Raw genomic sequence first — 16,238 nt, 5'->3', positions numbered from 1 at the left:
TACGACAAATAGTTGAGAAATTGTGGGAATATTACAAAGATCTGTATTTAAGTATTGTGGACCTGCAAAAGGCATATGACAAGGTGTCAAGAGAAAAGCTATTCAAAAGGCTATCGTTATATAGTGTCAGTGTGGCATTATATCAAACAATATTAGTCTTAATTTGAATTGTAAGTCAGCAGTCAGAATTGAAGGAAGTACAGGAAGTTGGTTTGATGTTTTTTACCTATTATTAATAAAATAAAAATTGACGTTTCAACCTCTGTATTGAGGTCATCATCAAAAAAAAAAAATACATGTATATATGAAAACAAGCTACATGCTCTTGCACTCTACAAAGGTAAATTGAATCTACATATTTTCTTCTGGATAGTACAAGTCCAGAAGAAATTCTTAGTATAGCAACCTGAACTATACAAGTCCTGAAGAAAAGCTTAGTATGGGAAGACTTTAGCAGACTTTTTTTTTTTTTTATTTTTTTTTTTACCACTAGATGTCAGTCTAAGTAAAAGATCAACTAACAGCGTAGATTCAATTTACCTTTGTGGAGTGCAAGAGCATGTAGCTTGTTTTCATATACACATGTATTTTTCTGATGATGACCTATATAAAGTTGTCGAAATTTCAGTTATTTTATTAATAATAAGTAAAATAATCATTCTAACACATGTTTTGTGTCCCTATCATAAATATGAATGTTGATCACCATGTAACCTTAAAAGAAAGAATGGTTTGGTGTTGAATCTGGTGTCAGACAAGGATGTACATTATCTCCTCTGTTATTCATTATATATATATACATATGTATATATGTGGATCACATTTTGAAGAAAAGTCTTATTAAACTTGAAAATTGGAGTTATTAATCTCAGCTTTTTACTTTATGTAGATGATGTTATAATGTTAAATAAATCCACTACAAGTCTGCATGATTTCCTAAATTGAATAACTGTTGTAATAAATTTGGTATGAAGATCAGCAATAACAAGACAAAGATAGTGAAAATAGACAGAAACATTCGAAATATCAACTGCATTGTGAAGGAGAACCTATAGAAAAAGTAAAACATTTCAGCTACTTAGGCAAAATTTTTAGTGAAGATGTTAAATTAAATATGGAAATAGACAACAGAATCAACAAAGTTGATATGGTAGGAAGTCAACTGAATAAATTTATATGGAATAAAAGAGAAATTAATCAAAACACTAAATTAGCTGTATACAAGACAGTGTTCGAACCAATTTTAACTTATGGATCTGAGAGCTGGGTTAGAAATAAAAGACTAGAGACCACAGATATGAGAGTCCTGAGAAACATAAGGGTGTGAATAGGTAGCATCAGTGGCAATATCATATTAAAAACGAGGATATCAGGAAAGAACATGACATTGTTAGCATCCAGGAATGTGTTAGCGGAGCTAATCTAAGGTGGTATGGTCACTTAAACAAAATGGGAGAGGAAAGATTAGCAAAATAAGTGTTCTCTGCCAGATTGGCAGGAAAAAGATCCAGAGGAATATGATTATCAAGATATAGGTGGATTGATACAGTAAACACTGCCTTAGAAGACAGAAATTTAAGATCTGATAATCTTGAAGTCTTGACAGATAATAGATTGATTTGGAGGAAAATTGTTGATAAGAAGTTAGTAATGATGTAAACTTTTCATGTAGTACTATCATAATATCCTGTACACCCCAAGAAGGTACATGTCTTTAATTTGATGATGACAGTAGGATAGGAAATGGATTTCCATGACTTGCAAATCCAATCCACAGTTTTGGTAATGAGAGTACACTCTACTGTTTTGTTTCATTTGACAGATCTTGCATTTGCATACACAAATCTTTATCAACATATGCAAATTTAAATCGAAACTAATTTTTCAATAGGACTAATAACCTTAGAAAGTTATTAGAGCCCCCATTGTAATTTCATCGTTATTTGTTGTTGTATTTATGTGACTTCCATCTACAGAAGATTGTAATTCTATCGTACATTAGTATCATAGATGGCTAAGAATTTTATTATTTATTTTTTTATAAATTTTTTTATTTCTTGGCATTAGTAATTCACTCACGCCTCTGTTAAAACTCATTCCGAATTCATTCAACATGATTTAAACAGTTCACAATTTTTATGTAGTCTGGAGACCCTGTTCTAGATACCAAATGTGGAAAATTTTCAAATTGTTCACTTTCAAGCCTCCAGTAAATGGGATGGGATGGTCTGGCTTATACTGGACAGTGAAATTTATCTCCTTATACTTCAAGTCCCAAGACATCCATGGCCCACTGCAGAGTTAAGTCACACTGCTTGTTAGTTGAAGAGTTTTATGTTAATCATTTGGCCAGTCAAGCCTGTAGCAATTAAAAACTCAGTTCTGTCTTGCATGTATTGCATGTAATACACACAAAGAAAATAAATTAAAAAAAAAACAATTTTTACTTGTGATAATAAATCTCTTCTCTGGACAAAAAGATTTTCTCTTGGGAAACTTTAACCTCCATTCTCAGCATGAACATGTTATAAATAGTTCCTTCTCAGTATCTAAGTGATTAATTTCCTGTACTGTTAATAATTTTGTATAAATCACAAATCTCTCCTGCCATGTATCTATCTTATGGCACCATAAGATAGATAGATGGCAGGACAGATTTGATAAGAGCTTATCTGTGATGTGAGGAATCTTCATGTTCAGCTGAAAATGAGTAATGAGTTACTTATATGGAAGTGGCAGGATAGCCACTTCTAGCTAGCAAACTAATAACTAGAAGAATTACTGTTTCAGCTTGAATTCTAACTGGTCCACCCTAAGAGCTTCCTAAAAATGCTTGACTCAATACAGAAGAGAATTAAGTTGATTAATGACAAGTTTCTCACTAATTTTCATATAGAAATGAAATCAGCTTCTGTTACTTGTATTTTCTGTAAATATTTCTATGATCACCATCCATCAGAATTGGCATTAGTAATTCACTCACTCCTCTGAACCATAAGATGTTATTTAGGCAATACTGATCAGAGAAAGGAAAGAGTATTGAAAGGCTATAACTTTTAGTACAAAATAAAACAAACTTCTTAAATGAAAAATAATTTCAGGTAAAATAATTGAATAGATTTCACAATAGGGATATTGAATAATGAGATTTATTGTGACTTGAGGCTCGTAGAAGGTTCTACTAAGGTAGAAATATAGTTTTTCCAAGTTACAAAAGAATATAACTCGCATAAAGGAAGAAAAAGAAAACACTTTGTATATCAGGTATTCATTTCCTACAGAAAAGAGCAATTGTTAATAATAATTTGTTAGAAAGCTTTTCCAGTGAAGGCAAGCTAGCTGGTTAAAATGGGGGGGGGGGGTGCCAGGGTTTTTCACTCTGGAAACCTGGTTTTTTTTATCCTGTAATGATGTGTATTCTACAGGCATAACAGGCAATTCAGACAGAAATAATTGACACATAATACTAGACATTGTAATAATGTACATTGTCAAGCTACTTGTCTGTGATAGACCATTGAACATAACAAAGATGAATGAATTGAAAAGAAAATTTGTAAGAAAATTTTACAGAAGAATTAAAGATAACTCTAGGCTCAAATATACAAATATTATTCAAGAAAAAATGAAATGGTTTGAAAATAAGAATCAAACCTTTAGGTCTCAAGAGCAAACTCTGAAGAAACCATTGATTCATCTAAAGAAGCATGTGGTGAAATTATTATTATTACACGACATCTCCATGACTCATTACAGGAGGGTACTCCACTACATACATCTAACTTACTATGTAATTTACCTACTACATCCAACTGCCATCACTGCCGTGTACCACCCATTGCCATGCTAACAGCACTAGCAATTATCTGCAACGATAGAAAAATTAGAACACAACAGGGAAACACAAGAGGATAAAGAAGTGGTCATGGAAAAGAAGGCATTCTGAAAGTTCCTAGCAAATAAGGTGGCAGATGTCCTAAGAGAATGCACAGAAAAATATAAGAGAGCTAATCTGTGTGTAACAGTAGCTTAAAAAAAAAGTCATGGGAAGACTTAATATAGAAGATAAATATCAAAGTATTTTAGAAGCTGTTGAAAAGCTTAGAATTATAGAAAGAGCACAGTAAAAAGTAATAAGAGATAATAAAGGGTAACATGAAAATTGAAACTAAAGATCCTTTGGATATCTATAGATTCAGAGACTATTAAATGAAAGAAAGCAGTGACAGAACAGTGGTGGAAAATATAATAAAGATGAATGCAATCAGAAATACATGTCAATACTTAAGGTTGAAAAAAAAGGAGGTATAAAAACTTTACAGTGGCTACACTGTATAATTCAGAAGGCCTGGTTACAGGGTCATATTTTAGATGATTGGAATACAACTCGTATAGTGTACCTGTAAAAAAAAAAAAAAAAAAAAAAAAAAAAAAACTGAATGTGAGAATTAGAGAAAATTCCATATGTGTTCTAGGTAAAACTTATGCAAGCATACTTGAGAAGAAGCTGAGAAAAATTTTAGAAAAAAAGCTTGGAGAAGAACAAGTGGATTCAGGGCAAAGAGTTGTCAAGATCGGTTTTTTTCACTTTATGACAAATTGTGGTAATTATTTTTACAAGGGCAACTCCATGAAGTCTGTCGATTCATCAAAAGAGAGCACTAAACCAACATTTGCACAATATCTGTCATATCTTTGAACTCATTTACTGACATGTCACCCACAACTTCTTGCAACCTGTTTTCCACTGTCCAAGCAAAAAAACATAGTCCTCACGCTTGCTAACCACACTCTAGCTCAATTTCAAGGGATGGAAATTGAGCTGGAGTGTGGTTGATCGCACATCACAATTATACTGAAAATATTCCCCCCTATCAATTTTATGGGGAAAAAAACTTTCAGTAACCTTCCTTTTTTTCTGCCTACAAGTTTCTGTAACAAATCTTCATCCTGTTCTCAAAAGGAGCATTCCATAGACCTACCACTATCTTGATCATTCACCTCTGGATTCCCTTTGCCTCTTTTTTCATCTCCAAGAAACTCAGGTGACCAGGTCCATCCACATCAACACTAATTTTTATTGGAACTTGTGCCATTATAAAAATCTGTTCTTTTGATATGCTGCAAGTAGAAGGAAGAATGCTTATGGCAGAATGATTTTAATGAATGCTGATGGTAGGAATGTAACTGAATCAGTCAAAATAGTAGAATTACTAAGTGAACACTTTGCAAGAGTATATCATCCAGATGAAGATATTGCAGTAACGATGGAGGCAGAGGCTTATATGGGAACTGAGTAAATGAAATGGAGGTGCATAGCTGTATTCTCATTAATATTCTGTAATATGCTATGGGATTAAATGGTATACATGAAGTTTTACATGAAGGGTGCTAAGGAATTGCCAGGGGCCTTTGACCACATTGTTTAATCTAAGTCTCAGCTCTGGGTTAGTCCCAAGAGGGTGGAAAGCGGGGAAAATACCATTGCATAAAGGAAGCTCCAAGACTGATGTAGCAAATTACTGACCAATCAGCATATAAGGAGCTTTTGTCAAGTTATGGGTGAAGTTGGTCATGAGCAAAATACAGGAAAGGATAGAGAGAAATGGAATACTGTATGGGGGGGACACAATATGGTTTTGTGAAGGGTAGGTTATGCCTCAGTAATTTGCTCATGTTTTATAGTGACAGTTGAGTTGGATAAAGGTAATAGGTTTACAGTGATACTGCTGGACTTTGCAAAAGCCTTTGACAGAGTACCACATGAAATTCTAATCTTTAACATCTATCAACACCTGTCTCTAATCCACAGTATTTTAGCAATAAGGTGTGATACTTTTTGGCTACTTGTATTATGTTATTATTATTATTACATAATCCCTCCAGGGATCCAAAGATTCATCGAGGGAGGGCACTTACACTCCACTAGCCACAACCACCTTCATCATCTACACCAACATCATCTGCCGCTGACCACCACCACTATTTTCACAGACAATCACATGGAAACAGTCATATGGAAATAGAAATATGACTTCTGCATTTCTTCAACCTTGTTATCACTTTTGGTTCTGGCTCCCACTGATGAGACCTCAAAGGTTGAAACATGTCTGGGTAGTGGCCTTTCCCATAATGCATAGCACTATACATGTCTGTAAGGATATGTGCATTGCATAATGGGATACTAAGGCAATTGATGTGAAGTCATCAGCCTGTATACAAGTAGCTCAGTCATGAAGTGAATTCACATTCAAACTTTGCTTACACTTGGATAAATAATGAAACCAAGAATATAATTTCTTGGCATCTTTAATTTATGGCATTCTAATCAGTAGACTGTAGCACATAGAGATGTATAATAGGGTTGGTGAGGTGGATAAAAGGGTGGTTGATGGAGAGATATCAGAGAGTAGTTTTTTTTTCAGGAGTAGAGTCCAGAAGAAGACCTGTAAGTAGTGGTGTGTGTGCCACAGGGCACTGTTTTTGGGCCACTACTGTTTGATTTGTGCAATAATGATATAGGAAAGGATCTGAGAGGAACTGTTCAGTTGTTTGCCAATGATGGAAAGTTGGGTAGAGCAATAGTTAACACCAATGTTAAAATTTTGCAGGATGATTAGGATAGACTGGCAGTCTGGGTAAAGGAGAATGGATGTCAGTTTAATGTGGCAAAGTTAAGGTTATGCATTTTGGGATGAAAAGATTACCAGCTCTATATCCCAATGATGAAATTATACTCCAGGAAATTGATGAAGCCAGAGATTTAGGAGTGTCAATGGATAGGGAATTAAAATTTAGAGGACACATAGCAAAAGTGGCTAAAGTAGCTCATCAGATTACTTGGTTACTGAAGAATACTTTGATGAGCAGAGACGAGCAGATTATTTTTCTTCTTTATTGAGCCTTGATAAGACCTTCTTGATTACTATGCATAGACTTCATCACCTGGGTATCTTGGGGATGAGGAGTTGGAGAGGATCCAGAATCACTAACTAGATGGAAGAAAACTATCATGCTTCTTCACCGTAAATAAAACTTTGAAACACTTTTTAGAATCAGTAGCAGAATTAAAAAACCAGGCTAATCTTAACAAATATAGTTGTATTAAACTTCACAAGGCTTGGGAAACTTTAATTCTTAGGTCTCCTGTCTGACATCTAAGGCTAGCCAACAAAGGGTGCCTCTCATAAGAATTTAGTTTTTTAATTTCGTCTAATTTCATTTCTTCCACTTACGGTTTCTTGTGTGTTTTTGGGTGTGTTCTTACATTTTTAACATGGTGTTCCTGAAGATGACTCTGTGGCAGACAAAATAATGAAATGATTAAATCTGCTGTTTAATTATTTTTCTTTGTGCCGTAAATTATTCCATTAAACTGTATCATGAGTATATCAGCAATCCTATGGATTACATTCACCACCTCTGTGATATGTTCCGTACACTTCACGTTTCTTTAGACTATTCATATTTGGTCTTTATATACTATAATAAACACAAAACTTATTCTGATTATAAGACCATCAGTTTAATACACATATGTACAATAACACCGACTAGTTTCGCTAGCATACTGTCTAGCTTTGTCAAGACTAAAAAAGGTGAAAAAAATAATAAATGCAAAAAAACAAAAGAATACAGTAACCGTTTACAACAGTTAAGCAACCAAATTTGACAGCTCGCATGACAATGTATGCATGTAGTGAGATGCTTCAGTCATTATTGTGAATACTCGTTAGATAGTTTTTAGTGTACTGTAGTTCCGCTATAATGAATTGATCAGATTTTTCCATGTATCTTTCAATACTGCTCCTTGATTTCTGTTCAGGTTATTTCCTGTTCGTAGGACCATTGCTGCTGCTTTGAATATTCGGCATCTGTAATCATCCTCTATATATGGCATTGAGCTGCTTTCTCAATCTATTACATGGTTAGAAGTTGAGAAGTGATGCGCCAAACCTGAGGTATCCGTTCTGTTGTGATTTACATCTTCAACGTGTTCCTTCTGTCTAATTTCCAGGCTTCTTGAAGTTTGGCCGATGTAGGAAAGTCCACAAGTGCATGGTATTCTATAAACACCTGCATATTTGAAAAATGGAATGCTGTCTTTGGGGGATCTTAAAAACTGTCTAATGGTTGTAGTCGGTTAAACACAACTCTGATGTTGTAAGGCTTCGAAATTCTAGCTATTTTAGTGGAGACTTAACCAACATAGGGGATGACTACGGATGAAACATACTGAGTAGCTATCCTCTGTTGTTGGAGCTTATTTTTATAAAGTAATTTGTTGATTATGTTTAGAGGATACCCATTTTGAGATAGTGATTTCGATATTTGAGAAAGTTCTGTACGTTCATCTTCTTCATCTGTGATTATGTTTTGGGCTCTATTTCGTAACATATGGATGATGCTATATTTTTGTGGATGATGATGATTGGAAGTAAAATGCAGATACAGTCCAGTATCTGTTGGTTTTCTATATATAGTAAGTTTAATATTATCATTCTCTTGTCTTTTGACCAGTATATCTAAAAAAGGTAGTTGCTGATTGTTTTCCAATTCTGAAGTAATTTGATTTTGTTGTGAACCGAGTTGATTTTATTTAAGAACACATGTAAGCTTTCTATTTTTTCTTTCCAAATGATAAAAACATCATCAACATATCTCCACCAGACTGATGGTTTTGGAACAATGTTGGCTAGAATTTCATTTTCTAATTTCTCCATGAACAAGTCCGCACATGGTAGTGACAGGGGACTGCCCATGGCTAGACCTTCTAATTGTTGATAAACGATGTTGTTGACTTCAAAGAAATTGGACTTCAGGCAGTTATTGAATAGTTGTGTGATATCCCTAGGAAAGAGATCTTTTATAATGTTTGACTTCCTCAACTGGAACATTTGTAAATAAGGAGACCACATCCAGACTGGCCATTATGTCTGTTTTTGATAGCTTAAAGTTCTTGAGTTTCTCACAAAGTGTTGAGAGTTCCTTAAATAAGACTCTGTTTGTCTTATTTTTCCTTTTAGTAGGTTGGCAATGTTTGGCTAATAGATATGTGGGGGAGAATCTGCCATCAACGATTGGACGAAGTGGAACTTCTTCTTTATGCACATTGGGTGCACAATAAAGGAGAGGTGTTATAGGATGTGAAGATTTTAGTTTTCTTTTTAACTCTTCAGGCCAACTATTTATATTACGAATGAGAAGGTTTGTCTCGTTATGGTTAGTCATGGTTGGATCTTTGTTAAGTATTTTACTAACTTACTAACGTAATCTCTGGAGTTTAAAATGGCTGTGGAGTTCCCTTTCTCTGCTTTAGTAATTATTATATCTTTGTTTCTTTGTAAGTTCCGAATTGCCTTTCTATCATAGGGATTGGTATATAGTTTGGGTGGTTTTGCTGTGGCAAGGATGATTGTGCTTTGGAATCTAATAGCATTAGATTTAAGTAACTACAATAGTAAGTTTAACTTACTATATATAGAAAACCAACAGATACTGGACTGTATCTGCATTTTACTTCCAATCATCATCATCATACACAAAAATACAGCATCAGCTATATGTTACGAAATAGAGCCCAAAACATAGTCACAGATGAAGAAGATGAACGTACAGAACTTTCTCAAATATCGAAATCACTATCTCAAAATGGGTATCATCTAAACATAATCAACAAATTGCTTTATAAAAATAAGCTCGAACAACAAAGGATAGCTACTCAGTATGTTTCATCCATAGTCATCCCCTATGTTGGTTCAGTCTCCACTAAAATAGCTAGAATTTTGAAGCCTTACAACATCAGAGTTGTGTTTAAATCGACTACAACCATTAGACAGTTTTTAAGGTCCCCCAAAGACAGGTTTCCATTTTTCAAATATGCAGGTGTTTATAGAATACCATGCACTTGTGGACTTTCCTACCTAGGCCAAACTTATATATAGAGGATGATTACAGATGCCGAATATTCAAAGCAGCAGCAATGGTCCTACGAACAGGAAATAACCTGAACAGAAATCAAGAAGCATTATTGAAAGATACATGGAAAAATCCGATTAATTCATTAAGTATAGTGGAACTACAGTATGCTAAAAACTAGGTAATGCGCATTCACAATAATGACTGAAGCATCTCACTACATGCATACATTGTCACGTGAGCTGTCAAATTTGGTTGCTTAATTGTTGTTAACGGTTACTGTATTCTTTCGTTTTTTTGCATTTATTATTTTTTTCACCTTTTTTAGTCTTGACAAAGCTAGACAGTATGCTAGCAAAACTAGTTGGTGTTATTGTACATATGTGTATTAAACCGATGGTCTTATAATCAGAATAAGTTTTGTGTTTATTACTTCAAGTTTCTATTAGCCATTGGTATATATAGTGAGAAAGACAAGTTAGTGGGAAGAGAAGATGAAAGAGGTTTAAATATAGACATCATAAAAGTACAGAAAGCTGCAGTGTTAGGCCACATTTGATAATTGTATGAGATGACATGGAATATATACTCTGAAAGAAAGAAAGAAGCAAGAAAATGCAGTGAGTGATAAGAACAGTGTTCTGCTAACTGAAGAGCATAATCTTGTTGAAAGATGGAGAGAGCACTTTGAGATTTTTTGAATGTACAAAACAATATCACTAACATAATACAATTATTTCAGTGACATTAATAATACAACTGACAAAGTACAATAATTAATTGAAGAATCTCTTATAAGTACAGATTTAAATGTTACACTAGAACCAATATCTCAAGAGAAGATGAAGAGCAGAAAGGCATAGTAGTGCTAATACATCACACAATATGCCTAAGAAACTATATTTCATCTCACAAAATGAGCAGCCCAGCCAGAAGAACATACAATATATAGACATATGATAATACAGGAATAAGGATTAACCACCGTTTTCTGTCATATCTGTAATAAATTCCAACATCTGTCGTATCTGATTTTGAAAGCCTGCATGGTATGGTATGGTCTACATGTAAGCATAAACACACACACACATATAGTAGAGTATCACCTGAAAGAGAAGTATTGTGTTGCATTGGTCTTATGAGACCTCTGCTCATTGATAATCATTAATTAATTGAATTCATATATTTTTTGCTCATTTGATTCAGGATATTATGTTAATTTTCTAGCAGTAATGAGTTTTATTTGCAGTCAGACATATTAATACCTTTCTAATTTTCAGTTCTTTTTTTGTTTGTTTGTTTGCTTTGTGATATATATAATAATTGTGTGCTTTTTTTTTCTTTAGGTTTGCCTGTATCTGTCCCTTGTACTACTGTTAATAAAGTTTGTGCATCAGGTTTGAAAGCTGTTATGCTTGCTGCACAAAGTGTTATGTTAGGAGAACAAGTAAGCCTTACTTATTTTCATTTAAACATTATATACAGTATATATGTATTTAATATATATAATTTTTCTAGTGTTAAAAATATTTCTAGTGCATAATATAACTGCTTTTTTAGAGTATGAGGAAGCCATTGATGTGATGTTTCTGTCAGCAGAGGTTAAAAATAAATGGTAGTCCAGAAAAACAGTACTGATTATAAAACCTGCACAATATCATGATATATTTATCATGTACTTAGTGTAAATTTCATGAAGTTAGTTTTATTATATGATAGTAATTCAAATATGGTTCATATCTATTAATGTAGTTGTATGCATAGTATTATCATAATCGCTGTTATATAATACTAAGTTGTAACAATGCAGTGGAAGACTTGAATGTATTTAAGGACCTAATTAACAGTTCCAGCTTCCACTAAAATTGAGAACAAAATCACAAAATTATTGCTGTTTTTTTGATCACTTAAAAACCAGAACATGTAAATAAAGAAATGACATGTAGTTTCTCATCATCATCATCATCATCATCAAATTCCTGCCATGTACCCTCAAGGGGTGTACAGGATATGACAGTACTACATGAAAAAATTACATCATCACTAACTTCCTATCTACAATTTTCCTCCAAATCAGTCTGTTACTTGTCAAGACTCCAACATTATCAGATCTTATATTTCTATCGTCTAAGGCACTTTGTACCGTATCAATCCACCTATATCTTGGTCTTCCTCTGGGTCGTTTTCCTGCCATCCTGGCAGAGAACACTTGTTTTGCTAATCTTTCCTCTCCCATTCTATTTAAGTGACCATACCATCTGAGATTAGCTCTGCTGACGCATTCCTGGATGCTGACAATGTCAAGTTCTTTCCTAATATCCTCATTTTTAATATGATATTGCCATTGATGCCATCCGTTCACGCCTCTAATCTTTCTCAGGACTCTCATATCTGCGGTCTCTAGTCTTTGGTCAAGTGTTTTACTTCTGACCCAGCTCTCAGATCCATAAGTTAAAATTGGTTTGAACACAGTCTTGTATACAGCTAATTTAGTGTTCCGACTAATTTCTTTCTTATTCCATATGAATTTATTCAATTGACTTCCCACGATACCAGCTTTGCTGATTCTGTTGTCTATTTCTATATTTAGTTTACCATCTTCAGTAAAAATTGTGCCTAAGTAGCTGAAATGTTTTACTTGTTCCACCGGTTCTCCATTCACAACACAGTTGACATTTTCAATGATTCTGCCTATTTTCATTGTCTTTGTCTTTTTATTGCTGACCTTCATACCATATCTATTACAACAGCTATTCAATTTAGTCAGAGAATCTTGCAGACTTGTAGCGGATTTATTTAGAAGTATAACATCATCCGCATAAAGCAAAGAGCTGACATTAACATCTCCAATTTTGATATCAGGTTTAATACCACATTCCTTCATAATGTGATCCATATAAATAATGAATAACAGAGGGGATAATGTACATCCTTGTCTCACACCAGATTTAACATTAAACCATCTTCCTGTACTTCCTTCAATTCTAACTGCTGACTCACAACTCAAATAAAGACTAAGTATTGCTTGATATAATGCCCCATTGACACCACATAACTGCAGCGTATTGAATAGCTTCTCTCTTGGCACCTTGTCATATGCCTTTTCCAAATCGACAAAACTTAAATACAGATCTTTGTTATATTCCCATGCTTTCTCGACTATTTGTCGTAAAGTGAAGATCTGATCCTGACAGCCTCTATTTTGCCTGAATCCAGCTTGTTCTTCACCAAGCTTTTCTTCCACAATTCTTCTCAACCGTTTCTCAAGTATACTTGCATAGATCTTGCCAGGAACACTCAGTAGGGAAATACCTCTGTAATTCTCACATTCAGTTTTATTTCCCTTTTTATATATGGGTACTTTTTATATATGATTACAGAAAGAGACAATATCAATGAACAATTCAGAATTAATAAAACTGATGATTACAGAAAGAAATTAATGGACATAACACACAAAATAGAGCAGGAAATTTGGAAGTGCAAACAAGAGAAATGGGCAGAACTTTGCAGTAACCTGGATCCAAGAAAAGACAGCCAACACTGGAATATTATTAGAATCCTAGACAATATCAAAAAAGAGAACCAACAGAAAACAAACTTCATCATAAATGCTGGCAAACAAGCTATTACAGATCAAGAAATTGCAAACACACTGGCAAAAACCTATTCAAACAACTCCAAACTTCAGTATAACAGAGAGGACAAGCCCCTCAATAAACTCACAAGTCAAATGCTAAAACAAGCAAGAACATACCAAACTAATGACATCTTCTCCGAAGAATTTACACTAAGTGAACTAAATTCATCAATCGAGAAAACTGCACCTAATAAATCCCCTGGTAATGATCTTATCTTTGGTCATATGGTCAAACACCTTGGCAAAAATGCCAAAGAACAACTTCTGGACATTCTCAATACCTCTTGGCGAACGGGCAAACTTCCAAAAGAATGGAAAAAATCAGTTATTGTACCCATCCTGAAACCTGACAAAAATGCTGCAGAATGTCAAAGTTACAGACCTATCGCATTAACTAGCATACTTTGTAAAATTACTGAAAGAATCATACACTCCAGGCTTATGCACTGGCTGACAAAAAATAAGAAAATCAACTACTACCAAACTGCTTATAGAACTCGTCATTCGACAACAGATCAATTATTCCATTTCTGCCAAACAATAATAGACTCATTTCAGGAAAAACCAACAAAAAAGACAACTGCCATATTCCTTGATATGACTGCTGCTTTTGATCGTGTTTGGATCAAAAAATTAATACAAACAATACATGATATTGGAATTAGAGGAAACGCTTTAATCTGGATTGCTGATTTCATCAGAGGAAGAAAGATCAAAGTCAGAATCAATACAGCAATATCAAAAGAGCGGAGAACCTGGGCTGGTGTTCCCCAGGGCTCAGTACTCAGTCCCTTACTATTCCTTCTATATGTCAATAATATTCATCCCTACCTTACAGAAGACACAAAAGTAACTTGCTATGCAGATGATATAGCCATCTGGCACACTAGTGCTAAAATCAAAGAATCAGAGGAAATTCTAAACAAATCCATGAGAGGATTAGAAAAATGGTCAAACGAACTCAAACTTAAAATCAACCCAGACAAAACAAAACTAAGTACATTTAGTACAGACAGGAAAAATAGACATTCCTACAATCCCAAAGTCATGATCAATAACAAGCTAATTGAAAAAGTCACAAATCCAAAATACCTTGGTATTACGCTTGATCAGGAATTACGTTTTGCACAACACATCTCTAACACTTCCAACAGAGCTCTAAAAAAATTAAATATACTGAAAAGGCTTTGTGGAACAAATTGGGGTGCAAAGCCAAAAATCCTCAAAACTACTTACACTACACTAATAAGGCCAATAATGGAATATGCAGCACCTATCTGGTCACCTTCGGCTTCATCGGTAAAGAAAAACCTAGACAAAATACAAGCAAAAGCATCCAAGATTATCATTGGTGCAGTCTCATCCACTAACAACATCAGAGCCCAACAGGAATGTGGGCTTGACCTGCTGGAGGACAGACGAAAATTTGCCACCATAAAATTCATAAATAATATCAGAAGCTACCAAAGTGATCATGTCTCCCTAAAAACCTATGAACATTGGAACCAAATTTGCAGACTTCACAGATCATCGACTTTACAATATGATGACACTATCAGGAAAGAAATAGGTCTTGATCAGCTAAATGTCCACATAAACAAAGAACCTCTATTTTCCAGTCCTTTACCTTCAAATACCTTCATAAATCTAAACCTTACCAAACTCTGTACAAAAAAAGAACCAAAAGAAATGCTTAAAGAAAAAGGCCTAAATACCATCAACCTTCTTTCATCCTCCAAACAGGTTATTTGTTATACCGATGGATCATCAGACACCAATATGATTAATGGAGGCGCTGGTGTTCTCCTTCTACTCCCGAAAGGTGAAAAACTTTCAATAAAAGTTGGATCTGGGAGAATCGCTTCCAATTTTACCAGCGAACTCTACGCAATAATTAAAGCACTAGAAGCCTACTTAAATCTATCATCATCTCAACAATCTGAAGGAATTATAATTTACAGTGACTCAAGATCAGCTATGGAGGCAATCAAAAATGGCAATACCAAGCTCACACAAGACATCCATAAACTCTTAAATCATCTAAAGTGTTTAGGTAAAAGTTGCATTCTACAATGGATTCCTGCTCATGTAGGCATTGATCACAACGAAGCAGCTGATAAATTAGCAAAAGAGGCCAGAGAACTCAACCAAGAAACTCATATGATAACTCTTGCTGATGCCAATGCACTAGCAAAAGCTAAACTAATTCCATTGAAATCAGTGATACAACATCAAATTCCCGAGATCAATGCTGACAGAAGGACCTCCACTACGATAGCAAGACTACGAACAGGACATTATAGAGGAATGAAGATCAATACAGATGATACGAGAACATATAGAAACTGCAACAACTGCCCCAATACGGAACTGACACCCACTCACATCTTTACCTGTCCAGCAATTACAGCAGCCTTGCAAGAAATAGATCCTAATCCTGAACAACAGCTCTATACAAACAAAATCACAGACATAGCCAAAGCAGTACAAAGAGCGCACGGAAACATCTAAGACTCTTCAAAGGACAAGACAACAACAACAACATATATGGGTACTATGAGAGCTCTACTCCAATCATCGGGAATTCGTCCCTCTGTCCAGGCTTTCTGAACTATGCAGTGCAGCCACTGTAAGACTCTTATACCACCATACTTCAGCATTTCTGGTCGAATATCATCTA

The 16,238-nt window shown here is 34.6% G+C and overlaps 1 protein-coding gene across 7 annotated transcripts in view; it reads left to right on the top strand.

Annotated features, from left to right (window-relative positions):
• Positions 1–16,238, top strand: part of LOC150104349 (acetyl-CoA acetyltransferase, mitochondrial-like) — a 504,637-nt gene that overhangs the window by 199,077 nt on the left and 289,322 nt on the right. For all 7 annotated transcript variants that reach the window (XM_090396312.1, XM_090396309.1, XM_090396310.1 and 4 more), the window contains one exon: positions 11,265–11,365. In XM_090396312.1, the coding sequence (XP_090252438.1) occupies positions 11,265–11,365 (101 nt within the window). The remainder of the gene's footprint in view (positions 1–11,264; positions 11,366–16,238) is intronic.

Source organism: Typopeltis vanoorti, chromosome 8 (assembly GCF_054136105.1).
Source record: "Typopeltis vanoorti isolate ZY-2024b chromosome 8, IOZ_Tvanoo_1.0, whole genome shotgun sequence".
Lineage (NCBI taxonomy): Eukaryota > Metazoa > Arthropoda > Arachnida > Uropygi > Thelyphonidae > Typopeltis > Typopeltis vanoorti.
The sequence above is the reverse complement of the archived record's forward strand: the minus strand, read 5'-3'. Positions and strand labels throughout refer to the sequence as shown.